We start from the raw sequence: 17,817 nt of genomic DNA, 5'->3' as shown, positions 1-17,817 counted from the left end.
CTTTTTTTTTTTTTTTTTGGAAGAAGCATAAAATGCTCCTAATTACATAGATAATATACACAAGAAGCTCCAAACGAGCAGAAGAAACTAAAACCATACAACAAGAACACCCTCAAATCCACACAACCGACAAGCCCTTAAACTAATTCATTTATGAAACTCCAAAAGGTCTTGGAAGAGTGTTATGAGATTGAGTATGGTTACAAATACAAGTTTTTTTTATAATTTCTTTTTATAACTTTTGACACACGTCAATATGTGATTAAAGTGAAAAGTTGTAAGCATTTAACACTCTACGATAAGTATGCGTCAAAAGTTGTAGATAAATTGTATGTTTATCATTTTGCAATGAATGATTTAATGATAGGTTTGGGTGTTTGATTTTTTGAAATCAGAATTCAATTATTATTTGATGTGCAAATTTCGAGGCAAAAAAACTTGTTTGGATGTTGAATAGAATTTAAATTGCATTTGAAATCATGTTTGGATGAGAGTTATATGAAATTATTTTTTCACGAAAAATTACGGTAGCAAATAATTGGTGGTATAAAAAGTTGTATAGAATAATTAGAGTTATGAAAATTAGTGTGAAATAATGATTGAAATAATAATAATTTAATATAAATAAATATGAATAATTATTATTAAATTTAAATAATTATTATTTTCGGTCAGCAAATATGATAACGTGTACCGGAATGATTCGGGTTTTATTAAACCGAATACTGTAGCAAGTTGAAAAACAGTTCAACTTGCATCCATAGGGGGACTTTTTGTTGTATTTGGGTCAAGTCTTTGGTTATTGTGGGTATCAAAATCATGATGATTCCAAGTCTAGCAACATCAATTGGGTTTGCGCTTGATGTCAATACACATAGGCTAGTGGCAGGTAAAACAACATTAATGCGTTGGAAATTTGTTCTTCTTGTTGGTTTGAGTCTACGATTTTAGAAGTGCGATTTGAAAATTTGATTTTTAAAATGTAGTTTATCGTTTGGTAAAATCATAATTTAACTTTTAAAATCAAGTTTAACCTTTAAAATGTTTACATTTGAGTTAAGAATTAAGTTGGTGTAAAAGCTGGTTCCAGACATGAAAAATTAATAGGAAAAAAAATTGTTGTCCATAATAAAACTATTATAATTAATGAGAAAAGTATCCTTGCTTCCTGTTTGAGAAAAGTAGTTGCACAAAATATTCAATGGTGCCGAGAAATCCCTCAAGATAAAAGGCAATAATAATGCTACAATTTCCATGGCGTGCTTGACTGGTTAACAAATGGAGCCAATGGCCACTCAAAGGTCTCAATCGATCACTGAATATGATTTTCTCAATTTTAAACTACTAGAATAAAGATTGATTTAAGAGTTGGAATAATTTCATAAAAAAATATCGAATTATATGCCGTTTTAAGATAAAAGTACGTACTGAACTAACAAACGTCTTAAACTAGAGTATTTATATTTTCAAACGTTTCAAAAAATTTATCACATCGCTTTCTATTCCCCCCAACCACCGACGGAGTCAAGCAGCCCAAGTCCAGATGTCCAGGTCGATCTCCTAATATGATCAAAAAAATTAATCGTCAGTTTTTGAACGTACCGTCTACTATACGTTGGACACCAGCTAGCAGCCAAATATATGTGGATATCAATTTAGAGCCCCATATTGGATGCATCGAATTGGCCGGCTGGCAAATGGTAACGCACGTGCATTTGCTGCAGTCGTCCTATATTGGCGGCCTTAAATTCTTCTCTATTTGTTAGGGTTCTTATCTGACGGAAAATAAATTTATAAGTAGTTAGATTGAAAAAAAACTATTAAGAGTTGTACAAGAGTTATATTTTTCTTATATGTATATTGTAAGAGATATGATAGTAAATGTTTGGATGAATTTTTGTACAACTCAACTTGTAAGATATTTCTCTGTCTTTAACTAAAATGTTTATATATAAATATGCAGTCAAAACATTTATGTATTTATTGTTAAATATCTTAATACAGCTATTTTTATTTTATTTTTTTTAAAAAAATATTTATAAGTAGTTAAGTATATATTTTTTTCTTACGTAAAAATTAGTTTGGCCCCTATCAAAATTAAACTTGACCCCTTATTAATGTTTTGAAGCATCAATTCTGTTCCTACTCGAAAAATATATTTTTCAAAGAAAACTAGTAGCTTTTCCACGCTTTAGGATATATATATATATATATATATATATATATATATATATATATATATATATATATATATATATATATATATATATATATATATATATATATATTCAACCGATGATTTCTTTATAATCGATAATCGATAATCGCTTTAGGCGGAGCAGTTGCAGTTATAAAAATAGAATAATTGCTTAAGGCCGTTACAATTAGTGGTTAGAGATTATAACCACTAACCGAAACCGTCTTTTTGCCCTTATCTTCTTCACTTCGATACTAGCTTGAAGTAGAAGGGAAAAATGTTATGTGCCTAGGGTTGTAGTGGAGTTCTAAGGCGTATGATGCAGAAGGATCTAGTAGACGAAAGAAGGAAGACAAGTGAACAGGCTTATCTCGAGACCAACGAGCTTAAGTCACAAAATGGAGGATTCGTGGAGGGATGCTCAGTTACTAAGCAATCGCAATCCAGTTAGGCTGGTTATTTAGTAAATTCCGTTCATGTATTTGATTCCCTAAAACGGTGTTGTCTATTATACACATTCCAGATGCTTCTGGGGGTAAATCGTGGGCTAAGTGCTGAGTAGGTTAATGGGTCAGTGGTGGGTCAGATGTAAATGAGGTCATGGACCGATCGAGTTAGTGGCCTAGTAGTGGAAGAAGTTCATAATTAGCCTTTTTTTTTTTTTTTTTTTTTTTTTAAATATGTCCACATAAGAGGGGAGGAAAAATTCAAACTAGTGACCATTTCTTCATGAGGCGTGATCCCCAACCGATTAAACTATCCCTCGAGAACGGTTCATAGATAATTATTGAGTCATGGTTAGCAGTTATTTATTTTAGTATATTAAATACTAAGTTGATCAGTAATAAAAGTTATCAAGATTATTTATAATAAATAGCTGTATGATAAATATAGGGGAGAGAATTGGCTTATTCAATTACCAAAACTATTATTCCTAATTACACATTCATTGCTAAATATCCAAGCCCATAACAACAAACATGTGGAAGAATCCAGCAAATCTAGTCTACTCAAAGATCAATATTCCCATACGGTCGCAATGGCCTTTTCTTGAGAGGAATTGGAGTTCGGAGGATTTAATTGAGCCTTAGGAAAGTTCAACGGGTACAATGCGCCATTTAATTATGGTATTACTATGGTATTTACTCTCTGTCATGTGATTCAGAAGGTAGGCACGAGTAAATGTCTATAACTAGTGATTTGTCAAGTGATTATTTGTTATGTAAATGTGGAGTTCTTACATGTCTAAGGAACTCTTGGACCACGTCTAATCCTGGTAGAAAATGGTATAGATGTATTAATTACAAGGTAATTTTTAAAATTAGCTTTGTGTTATATTTCGTCGTCAGTAGTTTATGACATTTTGTTGATTTTTTTTTTTTTTAATTTTTTTTTACATGCAGAGAGCCAGTATTGTGATTTTTTTTGATTGGGCTGATAATGATATGTTTGCATACGAGAAGAGTTAGCGAAACATATGAAAGAAATGGAGGGGAGAAGATATGCTGATAATGATAGAGTCGAGGAAATGATTGAAATAGACTAAAAGCAAAATGACAACTAACAACGTAGCCCGAAACATTTTCCCATTATTCTAAAAGTAAAATGACAACTAACATTGTAGCCCGAAACATCTTCTTGAAATATCGGGAGGATGTTTCGGGCTATGATGTTAGTTGTCATTTTGCTTTTAGTTTATTTCAATAATTTCCTCAACTTTGTCATTATCATCACGTCTTCTCTTCATTTCTTTCAGATATTTCGAGCTACGTTGTTAGATGTCATTTCGGGAAGATGTTTCGGGTTACGATGTTAGTTGTCATTTTGTTTTTAGTCTATTTCAATAATTTCCTAAACTTTGTCATTATCAGCACGTCTTCTCTTCATTTCTTTCAGATATTTTGAGCTACGTTTTTAGTTGTCATTTTGCTTTTAGTATTTTATTTTAGTGGTTATAATAGACCGAGATGTACTAATTTAATGTTAAAATGAAATTATGAAAATAGTTCAGTTGTAACTAAAGCAACATGTAATTTTTTTTGATTTTGGAGTCAACACCCTTGCTGTGGTAGCCTCTTTTTTTTTTTTTTTTTTTTTGAAAAGGGCCCTAGCTGTGGTAGCTTGAGTGTTCGTGCAAGCATGCTATGATTGTATATGTTAAACTACTACTGTTCTCTTAAATATTGTTTTTTCCCCTTATCCATGGAACTTTTTTTCTTTGCTATTCGTCAAAAAATTGATTACAAACATTGGCGAGGTAAAAATAGTTACATTTGATTGTTCTCAGACTTGTCCAAAAGAAAGAAAAGAAAAAGATCTTAAACACAAGGATATTGATGCATCTAAATAGACATGCACTTGTAACACTATGAGTCTAGACTATGATGTTGCACAGTATTGAAGTTCTTCCATCATAGGAGAAAAATGATACTTTAGCGATGAGCTCATATCATGGGTAGCCATATGTTTCTGTAATGGAACTGGTTTACCCTGTCAGATTTGTGTGATGTAGAAAACATGAGTTCTATAGCAGCTAAATTTAGACCAAATAAATTGGATGAACTGGAATTATGCCCACTATAAAAACAGTTGGTTTTGCTGCTCATTAGTAATTAAGCTTCGTCCAACTTAGGAACATTAAGGAGAATGTTGTCAAATTTCAGTTGCTTTAATTTGATTTAAAAACCTTAAATCATGCTCTAGTTTTGAATTAGAAGATAAGTTATGCATGGTTTAAGTTCGGGCAGCTGCAAAACGATGAGAAGGTGAACTCCAAAACTTGAATTCCAAACCCAAGTTCAAATCGGAGCCTAGTGACAACAGTGTTCAAGGTGGCATTCATTCGATTCATGTTATATATGTAACATGGGTTGAAAAAACAAACAAACATACTCTACCCAAAATCACTGAGCCTTGTGCCATTCAATACCATATCCCACAACAACTCGCAAACTCAAAATCAATGTTTCAACCAGAATTCTGTAGCAGAGTATATAAAACCATCAATTCATCTCAAAACGAACAAAGTTTAATGCTTTTAATCTTTTATGCATTCAACCAGCATGCGTGCCCATGATGAAAAACAATTACGTATCCATCACTTAATTCATCACCTAAGTCAAAAAGACATCAAAAAGACAAAATTGCTGCAGTCCTGCCATATCAATTTCACATCCTCTTGCTTTTGTCAAATGAATTACATCAAGTAACATAGCAAGGCCAACAACCTCTTTCTTCTGACTGTCTAGCTATTAACATACAGGATTTTGCTTGCTTTCTACATAGCACTTGAGTGGGACAGTTTCAAATAGTATAATACAAAAGGCAAAATAATACAAATGTTCACAAAATTACAAACAACTTTTAGATTTTAACACAGTAGCACCAAATTTGAGCAAAAATATCACCTGAAATAACATGTAAGTACACCTTTTTTTGGAGGAAATGCTAAAAAACTGAATACTTACGACAAGAATATGAAATTTCCTTCAATAAGACATGATGACTGTGAATTCCTGAACGTTTGAAACAAATACTTCGTATGATTAACATATATGAAATAAAATTATTCGTCACATGTACGAATCAAAATACACACACACACATATATATATTCAATACCTATGTAACAACGCTATTTTGAGTTCCAATTACTTGGTCATGCTGAACATCAGTCACAAAAGTCAATGGATCTTCACTTGTGTCTAATTCATCTATTAGCGATCTTTGACATGTTTTCAATAAGTAAAATATTCAAATTGCACATCAAATATGTGCACATAGGTAATACGCACAATTTAACACATGCAATGGCTTTCAAATCTATGAATACCTGTTATTTTTGTTTTTTTATTTTTGTTTTATTTTTGTTTTTTTTTTTACTGCTAATTGAGATTTGTGTTACTCTATATCTTGTTTCCTCATTTTGACTTTTTCACGACCTCTTTTTCAACTTCAGACACTTTTTTGTTTGATGGTTGCTTTCCTTTAGTCCGGGCCACGAAAGGATTACACACCTCCACTGCTATACAATCAATGGCTCCATTACCGGTCATAGATGCACTTGGGAGAGATTTTGCACTTGGAAGTGATTGGGAATGTGAACTTTGTTCATAGCTTAGACCACTTAATTTCTTAGTTAGCATGTCAACATTAATTTCTTTGCTCATATGGCTCTCACTCATCTAATTCACCAATTTTTGTTATGAAGTATTTTAGGAGTTCTTTAATCCCAAAATAAAATTGCACAATTAAACACACCCAGCAGAAGAACTACATTGCTACTTAAATTAAATTTACATCAACAATAACATAACAGAAACAATCCATTAAACCCGGGATCAAATACATAAACAAGTGGCAACCAATTACATCAAATATGAGAAAGGGCATTGTTAGTCAAACTGATCAATCTGAATCACACAGGCATTTACTAGAAACAATAGCATGATTTCTAGTATGAACTAAACAGGCATCCATCTCACGTACAGAATTCTAGTCACTCATTTACAACTCCCAAAGCAACAAGAACCATATTTTAATGGACAAGAACTTAAACAGCAAAGTTGAAACCTTGCTTGAAGAAGAAGGTGGTAAAGACCCAAGACGAAGAACAGTTGTGGGAAGAAAACCTAGAGAACGATGAGGGTAGGAAGAGAGAAATGGGTGGCGGGGGAGAGAGAGAGAGAGCTGGTTAGAGAGCATTGACTGGGCAGCGCTTTGTCAGTGGGGTTGGTGGCCGGCGCTCGGTCGGTGGGGTAGTGGGACGGTGGAGATTTGGGAAATGGGTCGTGGGTCGATATTGGTGGTCTGCGGTGGTCTGAGAGGGACGGTGTCAGTCGGTGGGCCGTTTGGTAGGCGGCGATCGGATGGTGGGGAGAAATTTTGGAGGAAATGGGATGAAATTTTGAGAGAAATGGGGTAAATGGACGGAGGTTCTCATGTCTCGACTTTTGTTTCAATTTATTTATTTTATTATTATTATTATTTTTAAATCAGGCCCGTCACGTAGGAAAAGAGACGGATGAGGGACGGCTGAAGAGCGCATGTATAGCATTACTCAAAATTTAGACATATATGTACAAGATCTTAGGAGTCATCAGGATATATATACTTAATTAGATGCTATCATTTATTAAAAAGTTAACCTATGACCCTCTTAATTAATGTATGTGGTTCTTGGGCATAATGTTCCTTTAACAAATAATTACACCGCTGCTAGTCATTTGTGTAAGTGCTAATGGGTATGAACCTTGCAGGAAGGAGGAAGTATACAGATCTTTTGTAAGGAATCTGTTTTTGTTTTTGATGAGGACTCTGAGCTCATATGTATGCACAAAAATATGATTCTTTTGTATGCCAGCTATAACATGACATTGTCGTATTTTTTATTTTTACGACGACTCTGAAATCATGTATGTATAAAAATATTGTTACTTTTGTGATGAATTTTTATTTAAAGTTGTTTATTGCCTTTGTATAAAAAGGCTCCCTATTATATAATTTCATTTTGAAAATTAGAAAAATTATTATCTGCAATTAAAGGTCTTATCTTGAATTAATTATTAGCGTATTTATGCCTGCTTGATTAATATTGTGGGAGATTCAATTCATTTTTCTTTTTGATTAATATTGTAATTTATTAAAAAGCGTAAAATGCTCCTAATTACACAAATAATATATACAAGAAGCTCCAAAAGAGCAGAAGAAACCAAAACGATACAACAAGAACACCCTCAAATCCACACAACCGACAAGCCCTTAAACCAATTCATTTATGAAACTCCAAAAGGTCTTGGAAGAGTGTTATGAGATTGAGTATGGTTACAAATACAAGTTTTTTATAATTTCTTTTTATAACTTTTGACTCATGTCAATATACGATTAAAGTGAAAAGTTGTAAGCATTTAACACCCTACGATAAGTATGCGTCAAAAGTTGTTGATAAATTGTATGTTTATCATTTTTCTATGAATGATTTAATGATTAGTTTGAGTGTTTGATTTTTTAAAATCAGAATTCAATTATTATTCGGTGTGCAAATTTTGAGACAAAAAAACATGTTTGGGTGTTAAGTAGAATTTAAATTGTATTTAAAATCATGTTTGGATGAGAGTTGTATGCGATTATTTTTTCATGAAAAACTATGGTAGCGAATAATTGGTGGTATGAAAAGTTGTATAGAATAATTAGAGTTACGAAAATTAATGTGAAATGATGATTGAAATAATAATTATTTAATATAAATAAATATGAATAATTATTATTTAATTTAAATAATTATTATTTTCGGTCAGCAAATGTGATAACGTGTACCGGAATGATTCGGGTTTTATTAAACCGAATACTGTAGCAAGTTGAAAAACAGTTCAACTTGCATCCATAAGGGGACTTTTTGTGGTATTTGGGTCAAGTCTTTGGTTATTGTGATTTGTGGGTACTGGCTATCAAAATCATGATGATTCCAAGTCTAGCAACATCAATTGGGTTTGCGCTTGACGTCAATACACATAGGCTAGTGGCAGGTAAAACAACATTAATGCATTGGAAATTTGTTCTTCTTGTTGGTTTAAGTCTACGATTTTAGAAGTGCGATTTGAAAATTTGGTTTTTAAAAATGTAGTTTATTGTTTGGTAAAATCATAATTTAACTTTTAAAATCAAGTTTAACCTTTAAAATTATGCTTTTTCAAAAAAATATTTTCTTGCCTACAATTTGAAAACACATATTTACTACGTTTTCAAATCGTAATTTTGTAAAAACATTATTTCAAATGATCAATTTTTATGATTTAAGTTAAGATCATATTTTTTATTTACGAAATCACAATATCGAACGCACTCTACATGTACCACTACTAATGCATTTTCTCATTGAAAAAAGAAAGGAAAAAAAAGAGTAAGCATGACATGCAACAATACAACCATACAATAAAGTAATTGGAAAATAGTTTTCGTCCTCCGCCTTAAAATGTATCAAATTGCAATTGCTGCCCAATATATTCAACAAACATTGCCTCATGAATGTGCAATAAAAGAATAAAGTTTTCTTTTTAATTAAGTTTCAAGAATTTCTTCAAATTCAATCTATTAACTAATATATGTTTTGAGAGAATATAAGTTTTATATACATTTTTATAACATTAAAAGAGCACATAACATCTACTAAATAAATAAATAAAGGGTATGAAGCATTTGTCAATACATATATGAGAATCATATGTTTTTAAGAAGATATGTCAATTTAAGGGATAAGGATTCTCTCCGGTTAAAATGAATTGGAAGGAATCCAATTAATTTTTATGAACAAGGATCCTTTCATATTTTTATGAATAATTTTACATTTCAAATAACACTAATTGGATCCCTCGAGTTCATTTAAATTGGAGAGGATCCAAATGCCAATTTAAAAAGCTAAACCAAACAAATATCTTCCGCATAGGAGAAAAAATTGTTGTCCATAATAAAACTATTACAATGAGAAAAGTCTTCCTGTTTGAGAAAAGTAGTTGCACAAAATATTCAATGGTGCCGAGAAATCCCTCAAGATAAAAGGCAATAATGCTACAATTTCCATGGCGTGCTTGACTGGTTAACAAATGGAGCCAATGGCCACTCGAAGGTCTCAATCGAGCACTGAATATGATTTCCTCAATTTCATACCCCTAGAATAAAGACCGATTGAAGAGTTGAGATAACTTCACAAAGCGTATCGATTTATATGCCATTTTGACATAAAGGTACGTATTGAACTAGTAAACGTTTTAAATTAAGGTATTCATGTTTCTAAACGTCTCACTGATGAGTATTCCGTTAGGATTTAACAGCAAATCCTAATGGAGTATTCAAAATACATTTTTTTTTTTTAGGAAAAAAAAATGCTAGGAATTTAGTTTTGGTCAGAATTTAATAGAATTTACAAAAATACTTATATCTGAATTTTTGAAAATATATATATACATATATATATTTTTTTTAAAAAAAACATAAAGGTATTTTAAAATTTTTGACAAGATTTAACAACAAATTCTAATAGAGTACTCTTAAGTAAAATGTTTAGAAACATGAATACCTCAATTTGGGACGTTTACTAATTCAATACCTTTATCATAAAATAGCATATAATCAGTACATTTTTATGAAGTTATTCCATGAAATTACTACATGTTCCGTAGTGTTTTCGAAAAGCATGAGGTGGAGTGGCATTGCTGTAATATAAAGTTAAATACAAAATTACAATAATGCCACTCCAACTCATGCCTTCCGGATATATTACGTTGTTCCGTAGCATTACTCGCTACATCTACGAGATAATTACATGATAAAAAAGAAAGTAATTTTAGCGTTATTCTGATTGATTTAATATAAATAAACAAAGACTTGTGGAGTGAAGTAAAGTCTTATCCGCAAATTTATCACATCGCGTTTTTAAGGGGTAGTTCAATTGGCTGGAGACTACGCCTCATGAAGCGGAGGTCATTAGTTTGAATCTCCCCTCTTTCTCTTATCTGGACATGTCAAACAAAAAAAATAAAAATTAATCGTATCGCTTTCTATTCCCCCCACCACCGACGGAGTCAAGCAGCCCAAGATGTTCAGGTCTCCTAATATGATCAAAAAAATTAATCGTCAGTTTTTGAACCGTCTACGTTGGACCCCAGCTAGCTAGCAACCAATATATGTGGATATCAATTTAGAGCCACATATTGGATGCATCGAATTGGCTGGCAAATGGCAATGCATGTGCATTTGTCTGCAGTCGTACTATATTGGCGGCCTTCAATTCTTCTCTATTTGTTAAGGTTTTTATCTAACGGAAAATAAATTTAATAGTTAGTTTAAAAAAAAATTATTAAGAGTTGTACAAGAGTTATATTTTTCTTATATGTATATTGTAAGAGGGAAAATGTTAAATTTACAACACTAACACAACAACCCCTCACATGAGGGTAGACTCCAGTGTATGAGACCCACCCTCATGTAAGGGGTTGTTGCGTAGTTGTTGTGATGGTGTTGTGTACGAATCAAATCCCTTGTAAGAGATATGATAGTAAATGTTTGGATGAATTTTCGTACAACTTTTCCACATTTTAGGATATAAATAGAATAATGCTTTTATCCGATTCTCCGAGTCCTTCCATGCCTAGTGATGTCATAGTGTGTTCATATATATGACTTATGACTAGCAACATGAATGCAGCCACACAAGGGACATGGACAAATGGAAGGCCATCCAAACGTAGGGAGAAAGTTCCACAAGATAACAAACAGTTATACGTGCACTAGCAGAAAAGCTTCTTTAAATCTTCTTCTTTTTTTTTTTCTTTTTTTTTTCTTCCTTTTATTTCCTAAATGTTAAAAAAATATATATATATCATAAAAAAAATACATTGAAACAGATTTTCTTGTTAGCATTATAAACCAAAAGAACCAAAAGTTGTACCATAAATTTAAGGAAGTAAAAGTGGTTCTCTTAACATTATTAAAAATAGTTTGGTTCTCTACATTTAAGAAAACTCTAATGGAAGCTGCTGCTAGCGTGCTAGTGCTCTTACATGTGCCTTGGTTAATGATGCAAATGGTATACTTTCAAAAATTGAAAACTCGTTGAGGAAAATTAAATAAATTTATCAAAGGCGTGAAAAAATAAATTATAAGTTGCATTTTTATATTTCGATTGATAATAATTTTTTTTCTTCGAATTATTTATTTATTTTTGTTAGTTATATTTATTAATATTTTTAATCAATTTTTGATAAACTCTATATTTTTATTTTATGCCCAGTGAATTAAAGTCCTAGATCCGCCAGGATAGCTACATGCATGAATGGCCTCATAAGGGAGATGGACAAATTAAAGACCATAAATTCAAAGGTGGGGGGAAAGTTTCAAGAGATATATAGATAACAAGCAGTTAGATGTGCGTTGATAAATGATGCTAGTGGTATACTTTGGGAACAATTTAGTAATTTCCATATTGGAATGCTTGACCCTGAAAAATGTGGACTGTAATGGTCGGTCACCCAAAAATCTGACGAAAAAGCCTATATCACCCTCTATAAAAGGGCAGCTTGCTTGATATTGTTAAAAGCATACTTCTTAGCTTATTTTCTTCTATATTTGTTCAAATGGCTAAATCCAATTATGCTGGCAAAAGCTCTCCTTCGATGATTTCCATAATTCTATTGCTTGGGCTGCTAATGGCCATCCTAGGCCAAACAGGTCTCTCTCTCTCTCTCTCTCTCTCTCTCCTTGTTATAGTCCTAAACAAATTGTTTACGGGAGTAAAATCATCTTTCCATTTCCGAGGTTTATATTTGATTTTACAGACCTAACGGTAGTTATGTTGTCACGTCATTTAACATTTTTAAATGACATAACAACGTACATGTACAACGTTAATTAGATGCAACAAAACAAAATTTTGACCTAAAATGAATTAGCTCCATTTCTTATTCCAAGTTCAAGAGGTCGTGAACTTATCACATGCCCTGATCAGCCTCTCATAGCCACAAATAATCTCCTAATAGATTCATTGAGTTTAGGATATTAGTTAAGCTGAGTTAAAGGACAATGCAACTTTTCCATGATAATTACTTTTGATAGAGAAAATTAAATATTGACTTATTGTTTAATCTATTATTGCAGGTGCCCAAATTGGTGTTTGTTATGGAAGAGTTGGGAACAACCTACCAAATCCATCTGAGGTTGTCGCACTCTATAAGCAATACAACATCCAAAGAATGAGAATCTATTATGCCGACCAAGAAACTCTCCAAGCCCTTCGAGGCTCCAACATTGAGCTCATTCTTGGCCTTCCAAATGATAACCTTCAAAACATTGCTTCGAGCCAAGCCAATGCAAATTCTTGGGTCCAAAACAATGTGAAAAACTTTGGTAATGTCAAATTCAAATACATTGCTGTCGGAAACGAAGTGAAGCCTTCAGATGGATTTGCACAATTCCTTGTTCCCGCCATGCAAAACATTCAAAACGCAATTTCTGCGGCTGGCCTTGCGAACCAAATCAAAGTTTCCACCGCCATTGACACCGGAGTCCTTGGAGAATCCTTCCCTCCGTCAAAAGGCTCATTCAAGTCCGATCACCGGCCGCTTCTCGATCCGATCATCCGCTTCTTAGTGAACAACCGATCCCCGTTACTCGTTAACTTGTACCCTTACTTTAGTTACATTGGCAACACCAGAGACATCCGTCTTGACTATGCTCTTTTCACAGCTCCTTCACCTGTAGTGACTGATGGCTCGCTCAGTTATCGTAATCTTTTCGATGCAATTTTGGATGCCGTTTACGCAGCGCTGGACAAGGCCGGAGGGGGGTCTTTGGAAATCGTTATATCAGAGTCCGGTTGGCCTTCAGGTGGCGGGACAGCGACAACTCTTGACAATGAAAGAACTTACATTACGAATTTGGTTCAACACGTGAAGGGAGGGACTCCAAAGAAGCCTGGAAAGCCTATAGAAACTTACGTGTTTGCCTTGTTTGATGAAAACCAGAAAAATCCAGAATATGAGAAAAATTTTGGACTCTTTCTTCCAAATAAACAGCCTAAGTTCCAAGTGAATTTCAGCTAAGAATATCACTTCTACTACATCCTGGAATAAGTGCAATTTGGTGCACATAATTAAGATAACAAATAAAGAGTTACTTGTAATCCCGTAGACTCAAAACTACGGTTATTTCAATAAGATCAAATGTTCTATGGCAAATACTTTTTACTTTTTTGGGGAAGTAATTAATTACACTACTGATCGAGACTTGATCACGCCACTTTGCCTTTCCTGTTTAACAGTTAGATTGTCCCTTTAATTTGCACCTGATTGGTTAAGCAGCCAAAGTCAATGTCATGATCTAATATTACTATCACAAGAATTAGTGCAAATTCTGTTTCCTTCGTCTAACAACATACATGCTATCACGTCATTTAAAGTTTTAAATGACATGACAAACATACACCATTAGATGTGTAAAATTTAATCCGAACCATAAAATAAATCATCACTATTTCAGTGATCTCGCTCGAGTCTCCATCATTACTCTGTCATTGTTCCATACTATAATTGAATTTTAGTTTCCTTTTTTCTGAACGGTTTTGTGTACTTTAAATTGTCTCAAGAAAATATCATTAATTCCATTTGGTATTTCATAAACCATCCTAAAAGCACCATTTGTTCGTCCAATATTGCAACTGCACACTTGGAAAAGGAAAATGCTAGACATTCTATCATTTTCACTGCAATTTCTCCGCATTCATAGGCGCGGGATTCTACATGACAGGTGCTAGGTATAATTTGTAAACCATGTCGGTACAAATTTATATATTAAAAAAATTGAAGAAAATTTGTAGAGGAACTGTGAGAGAAGGAGTCTCTCTGTCCGAGCAACTTGCTTCGACGGCTTACCTCTTGCTCGGGCAGAAGGCCCTTCTCCCGGCCCCTACCCAATAAAAAGGACAATGATAATAACAATGATTTTCAGTTTGTAGCAGATCTTGGTCCGAAATTTTATATAATCTTCTTTAATAGTTTTTTTTTTTTTTTTTTTTACAGTACTTATCTTCTTTTACAGTTGGACATCAAAGGATGTGCAAAAGAATTCACATAAAAAAAAAAAAAAAAGAAAAAAGAAAAAAGAAAAAAGAAAAAAGAAAAAAGAAAAAAGAAAAGAAAGGTAACTCAATTTTCTAGCAGGCTGTTCTTATGTAATATGTCAATAACTGAACCATCAAATTTTCACATCGCTTTCTATTCCCTGAGTGACAGCGTAATTGGATCGAGGTGGGGGCCGACCAACCAATTAATAAATGTCAATTTTGGACATATATACATAGTACGTACATCATGTCAAGTATTGGCTATTAACCTCCAAATATTGCTGTACAGAACCATCTTTGGAAGCATAGAATTTGCACATGTTTATCGTAACAGCCAGGGATAGGGGCGGCTCAAAGGATAGGCCAGCTAATTCCAAAAAAAATAAAAATAAATAAACAATAGAAGATAAATGGCCAAGGGCCACATGGTGTTTCAGCCACTCCCAAAACTGGGTTTGGGGGTGGCTCTAGAATTTTTTTTTTTTTTTTTTTTAATTTTAATTAATTTATTTTTTATTATATTTTTTTAAGTCCTTAAAATATATATATATAGTAGCCACGTCAGCGCTGACATGGCTCTAGAACAGGTGTCGCATAAGTACGCCGACATGTATAGGATGACATAACGGGATATTAGTTTATGACAGAAAAATGAACGGAGGTACCATTTTCACCTTTTCCCACAGCACAGATTTTTCTTATGATAAAAATGAAAACTCAAGGGACAAAAAATAAAGTTTGTAAACTATAAGGGGCAATTTGATATTTAACCCTTTTTAAAATAATGGTTAAGATTTCAAGAAATCTAGCTACTCATAGAATATTACAGGAATTCTAATAAATGGCCATCTTCATGTAGTAAAGGACAAATATGAAATATTGATTTGTTACAATGGGCCAAATGGGTTAACAATTGGGCTTTAGCATAATATAGAACCCCATGATTAATTTGGGCCAGATCTATCCTTGGTCATCATGTTATAGTCAATTTTTTATGTAACAAGAAAAATGTATTTTAATATGGTTAATTTAAACTTTTTCCCCTACACCATTAGCTTTATATCACTTATGTTATAACTTATGCCCCGTTTGTTTGGACGTAAAATATTTTCTGTATTTTCCGGTGTTTGATGCAATTGAAAATGATGGTCAACAGAAATCATTTTTAGTTTGATCGTAAAAACCTCTTTAATTTTTAGAAAAAACCGTAAATTGTTTTCTAGATTTAAACTCTTCATTCTTGCACCCACATTTGTGGGAATCCGCCACTGCTGGGCATTGGAGTTTGTTGGTAGTCCGAATCTACCGCAGAAAACCCTCAAATTTTGGTATCGGATTGTCGGATTCGTCAGCATTGGCTGGATTCCGGGGACCATCATTGGAATTCGGCAACCTAGATTCTGGCAATACAGGCTGGAATCCGGCCGGCCACTAGATTCTGCCTAAATTGGCTGGAATCTGACCATTTGTCTCGGATTTCGGCAACAGTAGTTGGAATCCAATAAAAGTGGCCGGAATCCTGTTGGCTAGTGGCAGAATCTCGTAACTTGTGGTTTTTCGTCGTTTGTATTTTTTCGTATGAGTCAAATTCTGGAAAATATTTTCAGGCAAATTTCTGAAAAATGATTTCGTTAAAAATATTTTACGATGAAAAACATTTTACGTCGAAACAAACGGAGCATTATTGTAACTCGGATTCCATTTTGAAGTTTTAGTGTAAGTTAATTTGTTCCTTAAGCGCCGACCCTAGAGAGAGCAACGCTTGAGACGTTTGTTTCCTGGGGGGTGGGGGGGGGGGAGGGTGAGGTTTCCACGCCTCCCTCCCTCCCTTAGTGGTGTTTCTTCCCTCGTCTTTTTAGGGTGGGGGATGGTTTTTTCTCATCCTTGGCTATTGCTAGTGGAGTTTTTTTTGCGTCCCCAAGCCATTAAGGCTTTGAAGTTTTTGTTCCCCCGGATTAGATCCGATGGTGGTTGATGTTCCCCGGCAAAAGACTTCACGGGCTTTGGGTTGGGGAGCGACTTTTTGGTGTGTTTTTCCGACGGAGTTTTTTTTTTCTTCTTCTTCTTCTTCTGTGGAGTCAGATTTGCTCACTTTGGTTGGTTTTCTCAAGACACGCGGTCTCCACAGTGTCGTCGGTTTCTTCCGGTCCAGCAGCCTCTAGCCACAGCTGTGCCGGTTCTTCACACTAGGCGCATGGCCTACACGCGCCAAGGGAGTCTCTCCTTGGACCGGCGCGTATGGGTCACGACTTGTCTTCTAGGGTGCAGTTGGGGGTTTTTCGGTGGTTCCGAGGTCTTCCGGCGAGTTTCTGCTGCAGAGGAGGTCTTCGGTGGCGGTGCGTGGTCTGCACGCGCCGTCGTCAGCGACTATGCCACTCAACGCCGGTCTCGATGTTGGCTTCTGTTTTAAAGTGTTTATGTTTTTCTAGTGTATTCACAGTTTGCGTCTGTGATGCTTAAATGTTATTGGATTATTTGTTAGCTTAGGTGCTAGATCTGCCCTCTTTTATTTGTTGAGTGTGCTTTATTGTAAAGAGGGGCTCATTGTTTGTCCCGTAATGATTATGTATTGTTTAGGTTACTATACACATTAGATTTATCTGGCTTAGGGTATGAGGTCTGGCACCTCTTGTTATTGTCCTTACCCTGGGCTTTTCGATTCAATTAAGAAGGTCTACTCTGTTCAAAAAAAAAAAAAAAAAAATGTATGTTTGGCATTACAATTTCGTATATAAAAAGTGGGATTTTAAACAAAATTGCAAAATATGGATTGTATGGGATTGGGTTTTTAAAAAATTGATATTTGAAAGCATAGAAAATCCGTATTTTCAAATCGCAAGCAATGATATGGTTTTTTGAATACACATAATTTTAAAGGCTCAAATGCGATTTTACTAAATGCTTAGCTAAATTTTTTAAAATCATGTTTACAAATCACACATTTAAAAATATTTATTTTAAATCTCACTTTTTAAAATTGCAAACCCAAACAAATTAACTCTAACACTGG

General features: G+C 33.8%; 1 protein-coding gene across 1 annotated transcript; it reads left to right on the top strand.

Annotated features, from left to right (window-relative positions):
- The first annotated feature begins 12,297 nt into the window (after window positions 1-12,297).
- LOC133873798 (glucan endo-1,3-beta-glucosidase, basic isoform-like) lies at window positions 12,298-13,923 on the top strand. The gene is made up of 2 exons (XM_062311568.1): window positions 12,298-12,418; window positions 12,845-13,923. The coding sequence occupies exons 1-2, from the start codon at window positions 12,325-12,327 to the stop codon at window positions 13,786-13,788; spliced, it is 1,038 nt and encodes a 345-aa protein (XP_062167552.1). The 5' UTR covers window positions 12,298-12,324; the 3' UTR covers window positions 13,789-13,923.
- Window positions 13,924-17,817: the final 3,894 nt, after the last annotated feature.

This window comes from Alnus glutinosa, chromosome 7 (assembly GCF_958979055.1).
Source record: "Alnus glutinosa chromosome 7, dhAlnGlut1.1, whole genome shotgun sequence".
Lineage (NCBI taxonomy): Eukaryota > Viridiplantae > Streptophyta > Magnoliopsida > Fagales > Betulaceae > Alnus > Alnus glutinosa.
Note: the sequence above shows the minus strand (reverse complement) of the source record. Positions and strands in the feature narration are given on the sequence as shown.